Source organism: Alligator sinensis, unplaced genomic scaffold (genome assembly GCF_000455745.1).
Source record: "Alligator sinensis unplaced genomic scaffold, ASM45574v1 scaffold226_1, whole genome shotgun sequence".
NCBI classification, from domain to species: Eukaryota; Metazoa; Chordata; order Crocodylia; family Alligatoridae; genus Alligator; species Alligator sinensis.
Window position 1 is genome coordinate 811,057 of NW_005842028.1, and position 18,175 is coordinate 829,231.

Sequence of the window (18,175 nt, forward strand, 5' to 3'; positions counted from 1 at the left end):
TTGAAAAAAAAACAAACTTTTTTTTTCAATTTTTTTTTTTTTTTTTTTTTAAAAGGCCCATTCTAAGCCGATGGCACCAAGTCCTATAAATCCAGAGCTCAATCCTGCAAATACTTCAGCATATAAATATCCATATAAACAGCATTGTTGAATTCACTGGGACTGCTTATGTACATAAAGCTACCCACATGCTTAAAACATTTGTAGAACTGGGCCTTTACTTAACTTTAGTCTGGTAGGGGTGACTACCGGAGGACCTTGTTTGATTATTGCACTCATGCTAGGAAAGAAGGGGTGCAAAAGTCATAAGAGAGAGACCAATCAACTTCAATCTCTTATTTTCATAAAAAAAACTAAAAATATAAGCTCAGAAAAGTGGATAAAAATGCCTTCTATGTGCTTTGAGCTTAATTTAGGATGTCTGTAAAGCGCACAAATCTGCTTTGGTAGGAGAAAAACAGATGTCCAGACAACCAATGAAGTGCTTTGTAGCTTCCAACACTTTTTTTTTTTTTTTTAATAAAAAGGTAAAGAGCTTGTAATTTCTTAATGAGCCAAAGCATTAATGAAGGCTAACAAAAACTGGAACATACATAAATACACTAAGATTCTTTGTTTTCAAGGTGCGAGTTTGCTTCTTCAGCCACGTAGCAAAGTGAAACAGTCAAGCCTCTGGCGCTGTTATAGCCCAGGAGTTTGACAATGCTAAATGAAGCATGTAGTTTTTCTTCAGTGAACCAAAACCCATCCAATTGAGATTGCAAGCAGTGTGTGGCCTACCATAGGAGATCGTCCATAGGCAACCACGGCGGCTGCAGCTGCAGCAGCACTCATCTGGGGAGACATATTGTGCAGGCTGGCATAAGCTGCCCCTGGACTGGTTAACTCTCCATTCATGCCAGCATGAGGTACCATTCCAAATGGAGCAGGGTATGGTCCTGGTACTGCCAAGGGAGTCCTCAAACCAGCAGCTGCAGTTTAATGAAATAATGTACGTATTTTGAATTTAAGTAACTTTCTTTCTGTCTCTCTGAACGCAGGAAAGAACAGTCATTCCAGACGGCTACTGCTTCTGCCATATCTAGCCTTGCCCCGCTGTCTACACGCCTGTTTATTTTGTCAGATTTTGTACCAGGCTCAACACCACCATCCACCCTGGTTTTGTGTATAACAGAACTCTTATATGCACAGCTTTCTGATTATTTACATTGCCCATTTCCTCCTGCACACCATTGTTTCCCTATTCAGTTATTCTTTGTTTCTTTCTCCAAATGCATAGCAAGACTGAGGCATATAAATAAAACTGATGTCTAAAGAACCTATACCACTCCAGACTGAACAGTAAAGGAAAGCTTCAATCTGAATTTGTCACGACTTACATTTCAACAAATGTTAGCTATCCTAAGCAAAAACAATGGAGTGGGCAGGGGCTTACATTCAGAACAACAACCTGATACTTCAGGAAAGTTATTTTATAGTTTAGATTACATACAAAGGAGATAAAAGGAAATGTGAACACTCAAGACAGAAAGAAGTTCAAGCTTCTGACAACTATGTCTGAGCATCTGCTTTTTATGAAGCCTCTTCAGTAATATCAAAGATGAAGCAATACATTTATTTAGTATTCATACAGAATTACATAAGTACAAGACTAGTGCAAGAATCCTAAAGGCACACAAAAGCCAATGCATTACCAGCTTGGTTAACCAGAGGGTCCATTGTTGGAGGTTTTCCAAGGCCTGGACGAAGTCCTGGAGTAGCACTAGCGCCCGGGGTTGGCACATCACTTCGAGGAGTTGGTGTGCTGGATTTCAGAACAGGCGTGCTGGCTTTTTCATGCTGGTATCATTAAACAAATTAAATGAGTATTATTTTTAATCCCGGCCATATTACACAATTTATCACAACAGCAGCTGGGATGCTGGGCACCCACTACCTAGTCCCTCAGCCAATTTTCATAAATCCACGCAATGTTGACAGCATTAACTAGCGAGCGAAAAATGTTGACCTTTCCTACTCCTGCCAAAATTAAAAAGCAAAAAATGTGGAAAGTTATTTTTTCTTCTTCCACAAGTGTTAAAAATGTCTGAGCTAATTTTTCTTTGGGACAATATTCAAAGTATCACTAAATTCTTTTGGTCTAAAATCAGCATTTCATTTTACCACTTACAATAATACATCTGACAGCACAGATCAAAGCACAACATCAAAAAAATGTTTGTATAATTCATAATGTCTTAAAAATGGAGTGGTTTAAGAAACAGAGACTAACAGCCAAAGATGTTTTGATCAAAACATTAATGATACTGTAAAAAAAATAAATAAATAAGGGGGGGGGGATGGTAAAGTAACACATCCTACTTTAAAATTTTGAACCTGATTCTGTGGAACTTTTAAAGAGCTCTGTATGTGTGTACTTATGTAGCAGAGTTTAAGTGTAAGCTATTTTTAGCTCAAAAGAAATCACTGTTTAAAGCAAACCCTTTGCACTATGCAGTACATTTGGAAACCATTATATATAAGTGCACAGGAGAGATCAGCATGAAGCAGTTTTTATCAGCAAGGAAGAGGGTTGTATAGCACTATAAAGATCTGAGGGAACAAGAATGTGCTTCAACTTCAAGTGTTTAAAAAAAATCAGATGCCTGCTGCCAGCCAGTATGCAGGGCAATTAGAATTAGCCCATACTTGTGAGAAATAGATAGATATTTCCTCTGGGCTACAGACTCCTTTTAATACTCACCAAACTCATTTCTTTGGATTTCAAGGAAGTAGAACTTCCTGAGGAGGCTGTAGATGCTGGACTGCTAGAGGCATCTTTTTTCAGCAGGCGGTTTTTATCTATGCCATTCTCACGGGGTGAGTGAGATGGACTTGCCCGTGGTGATGAAGGATCCTAAAATAATAGCAATGAATAAGAGCATAAGGGGAAAAGCCCTCACAAAAGTTCTCTAAGATCCCTCACTGAAAAAGTGGAAGGTTTTAAAAAGCTGACAAGTTTACGTGCATTTTTTTCAAAAGCCAATTTATATTTGTTTCTCTGCAATATCATCTGCTGCTTCTTCTGGTTAATGGGGGTATTAATAATAAATAAATTAAAATAAATCCAGTTTGCTTTGCATGTAATCTTTAAATAGTAACATGGAAAGTTCTTGTTCTTTAGTATGTTAAGAGGAGCTTAACATCTAATTAGAGATAAAGCATGATAAGTGTGTATGACAAATAATGGGAGGGGAAAGAGGACAAGAATAGTATTAACAAGATTATTCAGTTTTGGAGTGTCCAAAATCTACATGATTCTGCATAACATAAATCTCATTTTAAAAAATCCTTGTCAGGCCATTACCAACTTTGCTCATTCTTACTCTTAAAAGAAAATGGCCTTGAGCTCATGACCTAAAAAACACATTATGTTGCATTTCTTCCTTCTATACACACTATGCACAACAGCTCCTCTGTTTGGAATCGATTTATTTTCAATATATAAAATAATTCCTCAGGTGATGGAATAATCTTCAGGATTATTCCTTTTCCTTGGCCATGGCCTGCTTCCCCCAAGGTGCTTGCCCTGTGTAGAAGACCTGAAACTGCCAAAACTTTAATGGTTATTCCACTCTCTTCACCATTCTCCCTGGTTGTAGGATGGATTCTATGCAGGTGTCAGCTGCAAAAGGTCAGAAGGTCTACTGGTTAATTATGGAGCAGATGCTCAGAGACTGTTGCGATCAGAGCCTGCAAATATACAGCCAGAGTCTACCAGTCACCCAAAACCCTGCTTGGATACCTGCTTGCCGCAAGCCAACATGAAGATTTCACAGAACTGACCTCATCTGGACACTGTGGCTGTGTCCCCATGAGCAGAAACATGCACTTTGTGGTACTTCAAAGGCTTTTTAAAGAACATACATTACACGTGAAAAAGCTCACTGAGCTGCATAGTTACAGCACAGAGCCAAAATCAGATACCAGGAAATCCTGCTATCTAAAAAAAATAGTCCAAAAAGCAGGACAGCGCATGTGGCAGCAGTGTGTGCTGCCTGAGACCAAAGCCTGGCGGGCCAGAGCCATGCTCCAGCTGCCAGCCAGGCTCTGCGTGCCTAGATCATGGCCACTGCAGCCTCAGGAGGTCCCCAAGAAAAGCTGCTGGGGCCAGCCCAGTGCTGGCCCCAGCCTCCCCTACCCCACCCAGGGCAATTTGCCATGTGCCATAGCACATTTGCAGGGGTATTCCCCTGCAACAAGTAATTCCCAGGAACAAGTAGTAGCAGCACAACTATGTGCTGCTGCTATTTGTCCTCAAGAAATGCACATGTGCACTCATGGGGATGCACCCTGTGGGTTAGCAAAGGCACTGTCCCTCATCCCTACTTGTCTCAAAGTGGATGGGAAGCACAGAAAAGGATTACTGGCATTCCATGCTCTCAAGACTATATTCTGCAGGGCATGAGACAGAAAGGAGGGAGTTCTCTAGGTCCCACCATCTTAGTGTTGCTGCCATGAACTGCTGCCGCCAAGACTCTCCCTCTCAAAGGACACTAGGTCTTCTTAAAAGGTGTTGGAATAAGTGTGGAGGTGTTTGCCACACCCAGTCCATGTTTGCTCACCTTACTTTAAGCTGCATGAATGTAGACTGGGAGTTGCATGTAATAACAACTTGCTGGAGCTGGAAGGGATGCAAAGAACCTGGTGTAACTCTGGGTGGGGGAGGGAGTGTGTGGCAAGATTGGAGGCAGTCACAACTCTGGGGGGGTTGGGGGTGGTCAGAAGGCTAAATTGCTCAGTCAGGCCTGCCGGGTGGGGAAGGGGGGATTGGAAGAGCACAGCCCTGGGGCTGAGGCAAGTGTCTGGGCTTTTCTAGCCCTGGCATTGCACTCTTAATGTACTCAGGCATTCAACAGATACGGTTAATCAGTTCCTGATCTAAGTTAGTACACCTCCTCAAGTGAACTAACTCAGACAGGCCTGCCATTTTTCCCCTGATTTAAACCCCATGAATGCCTGCACAGATGGTCGTTTAGATGGACCTAACATATACGTAACTGCTGTATGTGCTCTTGGTCATTCTCTGTGGTCATTTTGTGTTAAATATGATTTTTCCTTTTTGCTTGGAGACATGTCGCTATAAAAAAAAAAACAGAGCTACTAACCATTCCATTCCTCTACATGCATCACGTAACAACTCTGCAAACCACACCACGGCAGTTTTGACAGCAGCTGTGAAATATTAGAATGCAACCTCTGAGGGCAAGGGCAAGCAGGGAAAGTAGCCTCATTTGCTGTCTGGCAGCCAGCCGGCATTACATATTAGAGGTTTTTCAGGTTAATTAGTAAAAGAAAGATAAATCAGAACAATGATATACATTTGGATGGCAGGAAATTAACTTTCTAAAGTGTATTTTTCCTTAATTTTTGGACAAATGTTCAAAATGAAAACTAAGTTACCTCATTGGATACATCCACAACCAGGTTATCATCACTCTTGTCTGCATCGCTGTCCTAGAAAAAAGTAGTTCACTGGGATTAATTTATTTGAAAAACAGAGTGGGGGGAAGGGGGGGAGGAGGTAACCTAGGTGTCTGCTATATTCACACTTGAACTTAAAGCATACTTTTTTTATACAAATTAAAGGCACACAGCCCTTTGACACCTGTTAGTTATAAAAAGACAAATATATAAAATTTGATAAAAACAGTAGTCTGAGAATTTAGTTTCCAATTATACTTTTATAATTCTCACACACTCTATTTAACTTAACAGAATCAAGTAATTTAGTAAACTCGTACATGACAATAATATGAGCCATGGTTCTTCTGGCCCTAAAGTTTTCACCCTAATGAGAGTGCCCTCATCACTGCCATTAACGAGCAATATTCTCACAATCAAACATTACAAGAACCCTCTCGCAAAGGCCCCCTTTGACTATCTATATATATTAATCTTGCATGACATTTATCACTCAACCTGGTTGAAATCAGAATCTCTTTTACAGGACATCTGCAGGTTGATTAGACAAGAAAAAAAAATACTGAATATTTTGAAAAGGTTTTGAAAAATTCTGATGTTTCATTTCAATAGTTCCAATCAAAACACAAGCCTCTGACACTTCCATTTAACAATTGGTAAGTTTCACTGTGATTTGTGGATCTGAACTGAGACACTGCTGCTCAGTTCTGTTTCACTCTGGCCCAGGATGGGTGAAACATTCTGAAGTACTTCAAATGCTGCTTCAAAAATGATGGACTTCAGCAGTGCCCAAACATTAAGCCTACCACTAGAGTATTTACAATAGTTCTCTCCAGCCTTGGTGATCATTATTAAAGTCTATGTAAGAGGATGTTCATGGAAATAGACAATCTTCTTCTGAAAATAACTGGGTTCTCTTCCCAGGCGAATCATGCAACAGGGCTTAGAAGCAGCTCACAAAAGGACCTACTGCTGAAATCCACCAGGAAGTAGATACTTGAAGGTTTTTGAGTTCTAAAGGCAGGTGTGGCTGGCTCCATTATCTACTGAGAGTAATAATGTACCATTAAGCTAAACTATTCATTATTCTAGTTAATATAGCATTATTATAGTACATAAATATAGCTCAACATATAGCATAATTAGCATGGTCTCGGTAGCATATATTCATATGCAACAACTGTGTGAAACCTAGCAACTGCAAAAAATCTAGCTCTTCACAACTATTCCACTTTTCACACAAACTCATTATCTCCAAATAAATTAATCATTTCTTTGACGTATATTTGCTTACATAGTGGCTGGAATCCTTATCATCCACCTTTCTTTTTTTGATGTCATTGGAATATTCAGGCCCATTCCTGCGTTTATCTGTGCTTCGCAGGCTGTCCGGGACCAACAGAGAATTACTCTGTAAAGACAAAAAACAAGGTCAATCAAAAATTCCTTTCAGGATTTCTTTGTGTACTCTTGAAAATACAACTAGATATGATAGAGGCTTTAGAAATGTGATACCTACAGTCTCATTTCATTTAATTCAACTCAAAAATCCTTCACGCCAAACATTTATTGAGGCATGTGCATTTTAAAAGGGAAACTTGACTTTGCATAGATCAGCCTATCAGAACTTCAGTTAATATGTCAGTCACCATTTATTTTCCTACTTAATTCAACTTATTATTTGAGAGAAAGAGACTTGCTGCTTATTCATTATACAATTACTATAATTATCTCACACACATGCAGGCATTACATAACTGCTAATAAAATCTATAGTTCCATGGCATACTCATTTTTAAAACATCAGAAGCAAGCAAGGCTTGGAGGACCTGCTTATAGTACCTTTATGAATTGAGGCATGTAATAATGCCCTCCACCTCTTAAAACAATAAAAATTAAATGGGTGTTAACTATGGATTAAGGTTACTGAGTAGCTCATTTATTTATTAGCTGTGATAAAAACTCCAACTAGATGCCCTCAACAAATTTACTGCAAACACAAGGATCAAATATTTTTTACTGCCAACATAAAATTCACCACTAGTGTGAAATTAAGACTAAAATGTTGTATAGTCAGACTTGCTCTTAAAAACTAGGGCCAGACACACACAAAAGGCAAGAGCAAAGACTAATCTTTTCCACAAACTACACAGGCTATTTTCATTCAGATATGCTTAGTACAAACTGTTGACCCAAAGAAAAAAAAAAAGCCATTTTAGATATTTTTGGGTCACATGACACAATTTGACATGCCTCCCATTCCCATCTCTTCTCTAGCTAAAGCATTAAAACATGTTACAATGAGTTCTTTTAAGTGCAGGATTAGCATATGCAAGAGGGCAATTTGTTCAGTGATGTGTTAATGCCATGAACAATGCTGAATGAGTTGTGCAGAAAAACTCCTTTCACAAAGGCAGATAAGCCTGGTTCTAAAAGCCATCTCAAAAAATATCACTAGAGGAAAGCGTGGTGCCAACATATGTTTATGCCAAATCAGATACAGTGGTAAATCTATAATGGAAATATTTGTGTGTACTTAAAAGCCATAGATATTTACTCTTAAGAGATCACAAACATAAGCAAATAGTCAGTTTGATGATATGCACTGAATAACACCGCATTTTAAAAAAAGAAAGAAAAAAAAGGGAAAAAAAAAAAAATCAGAAGACTCCAACATAGCAGCTTTGCAGTGCTCAGACATTACAGTTCAGCCAAAAGGAGGAGGAAAACAAAACAGGGTACATAAGGCAATCCGAATCCTCTTTTGCCTACTTCAGAAGCTGCACTTTAAAGCTAGATCTAAGCTCTTTTATTCATGACTACTCAAGCTAAACAAATGCCAGGGTGCTTACACAAAGCATAGGGGAGGGTCCAGTGAAATTCAGTACAAAGAAGCTCACAGTAATGTCTTTACCACAATGTTTTGTAGCTAAAAGGTGGGCTTGTTGGATCACTGAACTAATTACCTTAATAAATACAGTCTAAATTTAACCCCTCTTCTCCTTCCAAATGCACACACAAAAAAAAGCAGGGAATGTTGTGGAAGCAATAAATACTAAAATCCATTGCAATGAAAACTAGATTTTTCTTTCAAAACAAACCCCCAATGTTTACAGAAGAAGAAAACTTAGAACTACTGTCTATTCAAGTTTGACTATAAGGTCAAATGTTCCAAAAGCATTCCTTTACTAAATTCAAGACCAGAAAAAAATGTTCCCTTAGAAAAACTCTAATAGAAATATTTTTTTAAAACCTACAAGTAATTCAATTATTCCAGCATTTAAAAGCTGAAAGAGTAACTTAATATAAACACATGAGAAACTGATTTCATTAAATTTCCATTGCCTAAGAGAAGGGGAAAATAGCTGCATAAAGGAAGAGTAGTAATTTGTATTTTTAAGACCTATCCTGCAAGTTGTTTCACACGGGCAAAGATAACCACCCCTGACAACTGTGTGCAAGTTTTATATTGAAGTACTTAATTACCAGTACTAACTGAGGCTTATAAAGTCCTTTTTAAATTTAGAAGCCCTCTAAAACACAGAACTTGCAGCTCGTATGATTATATACATGGATAGGGCATGTGCATAGGTATATTCAAATAACCCTGGCATAATTCTGTGTAATTTACTATCCCAAAAGACAATAAAGATAAACCGATTTATGTATCCAAAGTGCACATGTTGATCTACATAACCCCCAAAAGCATGCACATGCTCAAACACAATTCCTACATGAAACATTTAATTACTAGGTTTGAAAATAATCGGCTACAATTAAGAAACAAGTGCAATGCACAGCTTTTGGGATGCAGCTCCCTGCCCTTCTCCTGACTCACCCCAGTCTCATTAGTAGCACTCAAATTTTTTTTTTCTTTTTATTGCAAACTAAAATTTCTATTAGGAATGAGAATGCAGTTCTTAAAAATACATGTAGACAAGACTCAAGTGCTAACTTCATATACTGAGAACTTCCTTCTCATTTATTCACTCACTCAGTGTCCCTCAGCATTACCACCACTACCACAATCCTCACTTATAAAAGTCCTAATCTCACTTGACAAGTTTAACTTTTATCTTAAATGCCACCATTTTATTTTCTGTAACCCATCTATATCCCTGCCCTTCCAATATCTCTTTTCCAAGTCAGCTGTTTTCACTGGGTTGTAGTTTTTATCATTTATACCCTGTGAATAAGGTAATTATTTTCCAGGCTCTGCCAAAATTAACATGACTTTTCAGATCTAAGTGCAGACCTAACAATATTTCCTCCTACTTCATTAACTTCTGGGTAAGGCCTTAATTCTAGAAATTACCTTTATTAAAATGTATATTGGAAGTGAATTAGAGGGGAGGAGGGATTTTCTGTGAGATACATGTTCAGAATGAATGGGTACAGAAGGAGTGGCATATTTAGCCCTCTCCCCCAAAATAGTTTCATTGCTCTGAAGGGTCATGCATGATAGGCATGGTAATAAATGGGTAAAAAATGGCATGGGATTGCAGAAAGTGAATTCTTCATAGCAAGTGCCAATCCACATGGGAAACTGATTGGAACACCTACTGAAAAGGTAACTATTCTTATTCCAGAGAAAAGATGCCTTTTAGCAGTTAAAGGTACTCTTACTCCACAACAGTGTCCACCTGTGGTGTTGCTAGCAATGCCAGTCATTTTCCTCATATGTTCAAACCCTGAAGCCTATCAAATAATCACTAATTCTTCTCACACTCCTGCTTAACAGGAACCACATCCCAAAATTGAGACCTAGGATGATTTGGGCATTCATTCGCAATTGTCAGTGTTCTGTGCTTCCTAACATACCAGTAGAAAAATAAAAAAAAACTTATTTAAAACATGACAATTTAATCAACAGCTCCAAATAGGACACTGACATTACTGGGCCTTCAGTTCTGAGCAACAACTGTATGGAATGGCCTCAACTTCCACTCACTGTGGTAGCACTTTTTGAAATATTCCAGTAATATAAAAGCAACGTAAGTGACCGCAAACAAAAACCACAGGTGACAATATCAAACGTCTTTACTTGGGGTTTTCAGCATGCCACATTCCCGCAGAAGTGAGTTATGGGTTTAGGGAATGATTCTAAGAACAGCATACTGAAAAGATTCTTCTAATATTACAGCTCAAATGCCATCTGTATTTGCCACAAGATTGGTATCTCATATAGTCTAATATATTGTAAAAGAGGAGCAGCTTCACAACACCAAAGTGAAGCTTATATTTCTTCAGGTACCTTATTATTTAGCACCACTTTTCTGTGGCTAATTTAATAAATCAAGTTATTAGCTCCAACTTTCTAAAACTGTCCTATTTTAAAATGACAGGTAGAATTCCTAGTTTCCCCTGTAATATGTTTCATAAATAGAATAAGAATTTTCACTCTGGTTTTTAATCTCCAGAGTCTGGTAATCATTATAAGATGTCAAAAAAGTATCTGATTGGTTGGCTATGAAGAAAAAATTGTGAGACACCTGAATTTCAGTAAACTAAACACTGAATTGAGGATAAGCCATGCTTTCATGCTAAGAACCTAATCTGTTAGGGTTCAGGAATGCAAGGTCTACATATGATACATACAGATTGGCATAAATAATTGTTTTTTCCCTGACAAAGGGCACTTTGTGCCCAAAAGCTTGTCCAATACTTGTCCCAACTATACAGCTAGTCCAGTAAAATATACCCTTTCCTGACATGCAGCTCCTAGACTATCGTGGTTACAATCCTCCACTCCTATTAAAGCAATTTTGTTACAAACAGGTTTTTTTTTTTCCTAGTGGCTCAAGACTATTCATATAGATTCCCACCTTTAATTAACTTTGAAAGTGTGAGTTTGTGTTGGAAGCTTAATGTAGTATTACTTCCTGTCATTATAACCAGGCCTGCATAAAGGCTGTATAACAGGCAACCCAGGATCTCAAAGTAACTTTGCTGCCAACATTCACAAACCGAAACTACTGGTAATACATATAAGAAAAGAGAACCTACTCATGGGTACACAAAGAGAAAGCAGGTTCCCCAGTGTGAATATAATGCACATTATTCAAATGGATTTCCTTAGCTGCCATATTGATTCCCCTTAGGAACTATTTCCAAACCACAAGAAAAGCACGTGAGAGAGATATTCAGACAGGGAGCCCATAACACCTCATTCATCCTCAGGTATAGCATAGCACAGGGAACTTAATTGCTAGCAAACACAACCTTGAAAATTAGCTTCATGTTGAACATGATAACAATTAGGTAACAGAGTTTGCATTATAGCTGTGTGCAGTTCAACTACACCTGGTACCAATTAAGACATTCTCTAGAGCTGTATACTTTTTTCTTCCCCACTGCATTTGGTCATCCATAGATGCTGCTACACATCTAACCAGCTTCAGTGGCTGACCTCAGCCATTATAGTGATTGAACTCTTTGTCTATACTGTCAGCAGACAAGAAAAAGGCTGATATGTTCATTTTACTACCATGTTAGAGCTGATCCGTTATACCACACACAAACACTTATCGGCTGCTGTCCATATATACACACACAAAAAACCATTATCCTTCATTAGAAAGAAATGCAGGAACAAATCTAATATCTGCAACAAAACAGACACTGGCACTCACTACTCAGAGAAACATGACTGACATATTGTACTAGTAAAACTAGAACAGCATGAGATGAGTAGGAGGGGATAGCACTTACCAGCTCCTGTGGGTTGTAATTTTTAAAATATCTACCCAATTGAAAAGGGTTATTTGACTCAAGACCTAACAACTTACATAAAACAATAATCCTACCAGTCTTCTGTATCCAGTACCCATATATCTGAGATGTGCTTTCTTACAAAATAAATAAGATTAAAAAATAAATGTTAATTTTGTTTAAAGTCGTGCAAGTTATTTGCCTTTTCCCACATCATCTATAATTTCTCCCAATGCTTCTTTTTTGTTCCCATGTCTTACTCTATTTGAAATTAAAGAAATGTTATATTTTGAACAGGCTACGTTGCCATTAAAAAGCTGCTATTTACTTAGGTGCAGTAGCAACACAAGTTCTCTAGGGCATCTGCCATACGTTTCAGACACTAGGAAAGGAACCAGAAAAGCTTAGAGAGGAATTCTGAATGGCTTTCCATCTTGGTTTAATAACCAGAAGAGGTTAACAATAGATTAAAACAAGGCTTCTATTAAACTGAATATTTTTCAGCTACAAGCAACACTAAAAATGGAGGTCAGGGATTACCCATAAATATTTATGCTGGACCACCCCTGATTCTGTCCCCCTTTGCTGATTTTTTCTTCTTTGGGGGAAGGTGGAGGGGGGGGGGAGCGGGAAGAGAGGCTGGTTTTGTTTTGTTTCATTTTAAACTTGTAACCAGCCACCAGCTCATGCTGGGTTTCACAGCAAACTGAATTCAATGCCCTGAAGTATGCATGTGCACATAGCTCTCATTGGAATAAATTGTTTTCCAATGCATAAAGACTGAGGGATTGGGTCCTTAAAGTAAATAAGAGGCTTATATATGTGGTTAAAATAAAGCAAGTTTCTTTTTTTACAAGTTGTATCAGAGATATGTATGCTAAGATGGCATCTGAAGAGCATCATTTATTTTTATGTAAACATTGTAGACTTCCAAATGATTATTTGTGCAAAATTCCATGTCAAGTAGTTTTATAAAAAGTTGGCTATCACTCAGAAAAGGGAAGAAGACAATAAAGCTCTTTTTTGGCAGGCAGAGATCACAGGGAGCTGCTTTATTTACTGTGAAATAGAAGTGACTGCTTTGTAAATAATCGTACATTTTCTGCAAACAATCATCACAACAAAAATTAACTGCTTTCTAACCTAAAGGTACTTTTTGAAGGTCCCACCCCTTCTGGTGGGGGAGGGGGTTGTTAGCAGACTCAAAATTCTGGTCTTCACACAGAAGATATACTGCTCTTTTAACATGAATCTCAAATACATAGAAAGGTTTAAACTCTACTGTCTACAGATTACAATTGGTACAATAGAGCACTTGAGACCATTTGCATTTCTATGCTGTCCAAGTAGGATACTAGAACAGTGGGAGGGCAAGTGATAAATGAATACCTGAGATGAGTCTGACAGATGTTGCCATTATGCCCTCAAGAGAAAAATGTGAACATCAAAGCTTTCTTACACTGGAGTCTTCTCAAGCCCTTATTAAACTTCAGTTACAGAACTCGTTTAGCATAACTGACCGAACTAGCTTCATTAGCTGTGGCAAAAGGGTCACAATAGTTAAAATGCCCACATTCCCACTTCAAACCCTATTAAGGTGGCTCTATTCTGGACAGCTGAGATCACATCCCATGAAATGTGGTTTCAGTTATCTGTTCAGTGCTCTATCTATGGAACTGTCCAACCTGAATTCTAAGTGTTATTTCCCCTTAATTGAAGATCTGCATTAAAAGTACTAGGACTTTCACAGTTCAAACAATTGCATATGCACCTGTTTCCGGATTTTTAGAGTAAAAAAATGGAAAAGTAATATAGGAAGTTTGTCTTGTTTTTTTAAAGTGTAGACTACCACCTGTGTGTAGCATGTGCCTGTATGGCAGTCACCTCAGTAAGCACTGATTGTACCAGGATCATGAAGAATGATAAAGGAATTACTTAATGTACCTTCTCCAGGCTTGCAGGGCATTTATACACATGCTCCAGGAGTGGGGAGGGTTGCTTCAGAGTGGTTCCAAGAGCCACTCTAAATAAAGTGCCCAGAGCATCTCATGTATCGGTGTCCCCACTGAAAAATGGCGGAGGGAAAGCTTTAGTTAAAGCTCATCAAATGAGCTTTAAAACTGCCCCGCTGCCATTTTTCAGCACGGGAATGCTGATAGACAAGATGCTGGAGTCTGCTGGAGCATGGTAATTACCATGCTCCAGACTCGATTAACTGAATCTGTTGCAACGCACTGTAATTACAGTTCATCAGAGCAGCCTCACTGCTCGTGTATAGGTGCCCTCATTGTCCAATGTCTGTTTCAAACCTTATAATTCTTAAACTTGACTACATATTAGGCTGGAGCATATTTTTGCTAGAAGTTCAGCAGCATCAGTAGACATAGTTAATGTGCAAAGCTGCATTGAAAGAATTATTTAGGTCAGCAACACAATAGAGTTACATAGTAATTTGCATGCTAAGAATACAGTACTAGGTTCAGAAACAGCTAAGATTTGTAGCCATATTGGTGCAAGTTATGTAACTATGACCAGTTGACTATATGCCTTGAAAAAAAATTCATAACAACAGTAAAGATTTAACTAACTTTGCTGGAATTCAAACAAATCAAAGATCACTTTAACTACACACATAAACCCCTACAATTTTAGCCACAGACTTAAATTTGAAATTGGAGAAGACCCTTTAGGTTTTGATGTACTTTAGTATGTGACAAAACAGTTTAAGTGCTGCATTCACTCTTAGTTTTATGACAAGTAGCATAGCTTTTTTCAAGTACATCCCTATTCAGCTATAAAGCATATTTAAGCCATTAAACATACTCCAGTCAAACTGAAATGTAAAAGGTGCCACATACACAATAGCATACCAACATGATGTCAGTTCCAGGTGGTATATCCAACTAGCAAAGCTGAAAAGGACATTCCACACTATTTTCTTAACATTTCTGACATCTTTCAGTGCCCTGACGTCTCAGACTGCTTCCATGATCCTGTATGGTATCTTAGCATGCACTCTTCTGGTTACATCACATCCAGGTCAGAGAAACAGTCCAACATGCATACATTTGACATATGGTGGATGGTAGTGACTTCTATGCAATGTTGTTTTCATTTATTACAAAGACTTTTTACTTTTTAAAATTATGTCCAAGAGAACAGAACTTGCAACTCATACAAGATACTAAAAAAGCATTTCCGACAGCTGTTCCCCACCCCCAAATCAGATCTATATTCCAGAAGATTTATTTTATGGACATGATGTATACAGAGCATAAGTCTGAATTTTTTATAATATTGCGTGGTCATTCTGAGCCCCTGAACTTAACAAAAAATATGCAAAGAGCATTTGACCTGTTGATTTTATAAATATATAGAACCTTTTCTTAAAGTTATTTGCAGAAGACTTTTAGGAAAAAATACAAATATTTGTAGGGCCAAAGTGCAACAGGGTTTCTCTTCTGGTTCCCAGAGCAGTTAAGTTCAGGCAAAATTCTCAGGAACACCAAACAAACTTAGGAACATAAACTTCATTGAACTCCAATGCTCCTTGTATTTCTAAGTCCCTTCTGTGTTTTTGGAACTCCCATCCCGAGACCACTTCCACAGATATATTGACTTTAATGATGTCACTGCAGTTCACAAGCAAATAAACAAGAATTGTAAAATTCAGTTTAAAAACAAGAAAAAAAAGATTAGATTTGGTTTGTCACCTAAAAAGTGTGCAGGAAATTCCTAATTAAATTATTTCAAATCCCACAATTTAAACTACTAACAATTGTAAGCATATAAAGAACCAAGCAGTTTAGTGCCTTCGGGCCAACTTATTAATTAAAAACTTTTCCTATGAAAAGAAAATATATTTTTTTGCTTCTTAATTGGAAATACGAGAGTGTAGTGGTCACAACTCATTTTCTGGATATAGGACCAAACTCGCCAATGGTATCACTGGGTGCATCCTACACAAGACGCCAACTGTGCAGTAACCTACCAATACTGTGGGGTAGCATGTGACAGCACAGATAGTGCTAATACACTACTGCGCCGTATTACTAGACTACTGCACAATGTCATTGCTAAAAGGCATTCACTGGTGCTACTGAGCAGTAACTCAGGTCACTGTGCATTTATTTAATACTCGATTATACAAGCACTAAATTAAATGTGCAGTAACCACTGCAAATTAATGAACGTATAGACAGGCCCACTGAGACCAATTCCCTTTTACAAACAAAGAAGCAATGTACCTACAGAAACCAATGGTGAATTTGAGACTGTCAGTCAGAAAGTGTGAAGAGATCACAATATAGCACCTGTTGGCTAACTTTAGGTTTAACAAAGCTTCTCATTTTATAATTCAGGGCTTTTGGGGTTTTTTTTCCCCCTTTCTTTCTTTGTTTTCTTTTTCTTTTTACAGTATATGTTGGAAAAAAATTCCAGGGAAACTTCTGCTAATCTGCAGATCAAGGAGGCAGAGAGTCAGAGTGCAAAACACAAGAGACTACAATAACTGCACAATTTTAATTTCTCACCTGTTCTGTAACTTTAAACTTCTACATATATACATATACAAAAGCCACTCTAACAACTACTCATAATGTGAGCAGCTATAAAAATGACTTTAGCAAGCTAAATCAAATTATGTCTGATAAAAGTTCAAATTTCCTTAAAATCAGATTGCTTGGCCATTAGTTTATCACGACCGTAGAAGCTTTTTAATTAAACAGTTTATTTTAATTCTTCCATCATACACAGAGTATTAAGTTATCCTAACAGAAAACACATATGCCAGTTCTTACAGCTGTGACTAAACAGAAGGAAAACAGGGAAACCTACAAACTACAAGCAGGAGTGAGTCTCTTTTGCTTATTAAGTATTTTAGAAGTTGAAACATTTTAATGTTAGCAGGAGTATTGGTACTTACTGTGCCCGGCTCTCTGTCTGCTCCCGTAGTAACCAAGAAATGCACAGACATGCCCGTTCAGACACAGAGGCAAGAACAGAAATAAAAAAGGGGGGAAAAAAAATTAGAACACAAGCCGCGAACAGTTTTAAAATGGCTTTATTTATATAAGTCATTGCACATTCCTAATACAGTGATTTCCTGAAAATTACAGTAATTTGTAAACATGATAGATTTACAGTTTAACCATACACAAAGCCTAGTTCTTTTTTATTTCATGACAGAATAAATTATTTTTTTTCAAAAATTAGTCAAGTGCAATTTTGCCCGATATTTAAATGCGTACTAAAACTTAAGCCTATCAAACTAAAGTAACAGATGCAGTTATCTAAACCTGTCTTTTAAGCACATTCACCTCAAAATTTAACTTCTTATCCCATCTTCCCTCCCCCACCCATTTAACAACATTACTTTCTTTGAAAAAAAAAAAAAATCACCCAATTATGCAGTTTAACAGTTTTTCATAATATTGTGCAGGCCACTGGTGTTACACTAAGCATTCGCCAGGATGTCAAGATGCCCTGCAATCTAGAAAGCAGGAGACACCTAATGGATCCCCCATTTCGAATACTGAAAACTTCCAAGCTGAATTTTGCTTCAGTGATATAAATGAAGACACGCTTTTTTTTTGTTTGTTTTTAAGTTTGCCAACAGTTTGTTCTCGTTTTCATTCTATATAACTCGATTTCTTTAGAGATGCACACAATTTGCAATGTGCGAATTTGACAATGTCCTAATCAGGCTTGCCATGCCTCTCACCTCTGTGGTGTTCTGCATCGTGATGCTTCTTGTCATCTTTTATTGCCAAGTGAGACTGCCCACCCAAAGCACTAGAAAGGGCAAGAAGACCAGCACTGCTTCCAAGAGGAGGAATTCCAGGAGGCTGAAGTCCTGATGGGTGTGGTGTTAGAGGCACTGGAGGTCCATGGCCATGGGAAAGATGCTGAGCCTGCAACTGCTGCTGCTGTAACCAGCGGTATTGGTATTCCCAGAAGAATGGATAGCACATAGTTTAGGAGAGAGAGACAAGAAAAAGAC

The 18,175-nt window shown here is 38.0% G+C and overlaps 1 protein-coding gene across 3 annotated transcripts in view; it reads right to left on the reverse strand.

Moving 5' to 3' along the window:
• Positions 1-18,175, reverse strand: part of TLE1 (transducin like enhancer of split 1) — a 92,548-nt gene that overhangs the window by 19,805 nt on the left and 54,568 nt on the right. For all 3 annotated transcript variants that reach the window (XM_025202500.1, XM_025202499.1, XM_025202501.1), the window contains 7 exons: positions 17,897-18,101; positions 17,099-17,115; positions 6,758-6,874; positions 5,443-5,496; positions 2,744-2,896; positions 1,695-1,839; positions 781-971 (listed from right to left, as the gene is read on the reverse strand). In XM_025202500.1, the coding sequence (XP_025058285.1) occupies positions 781-971; positions 1,695-1,839; positions 2,744-2,896; positions 5,443-5,496; positions 6,758-6,874; positions 17,099-17,115; positions 17,897-18,101 (882 nt within the window). The remainder of the gene's footprint in view (positions 1-780; positions 972-1,694; positions 1,840-2,743; positions 2,897-5,442; positions 5,497-6,757; positions 6,875-17,098; positions 17,116-17,896; positions 18,102-18,175) is intronic.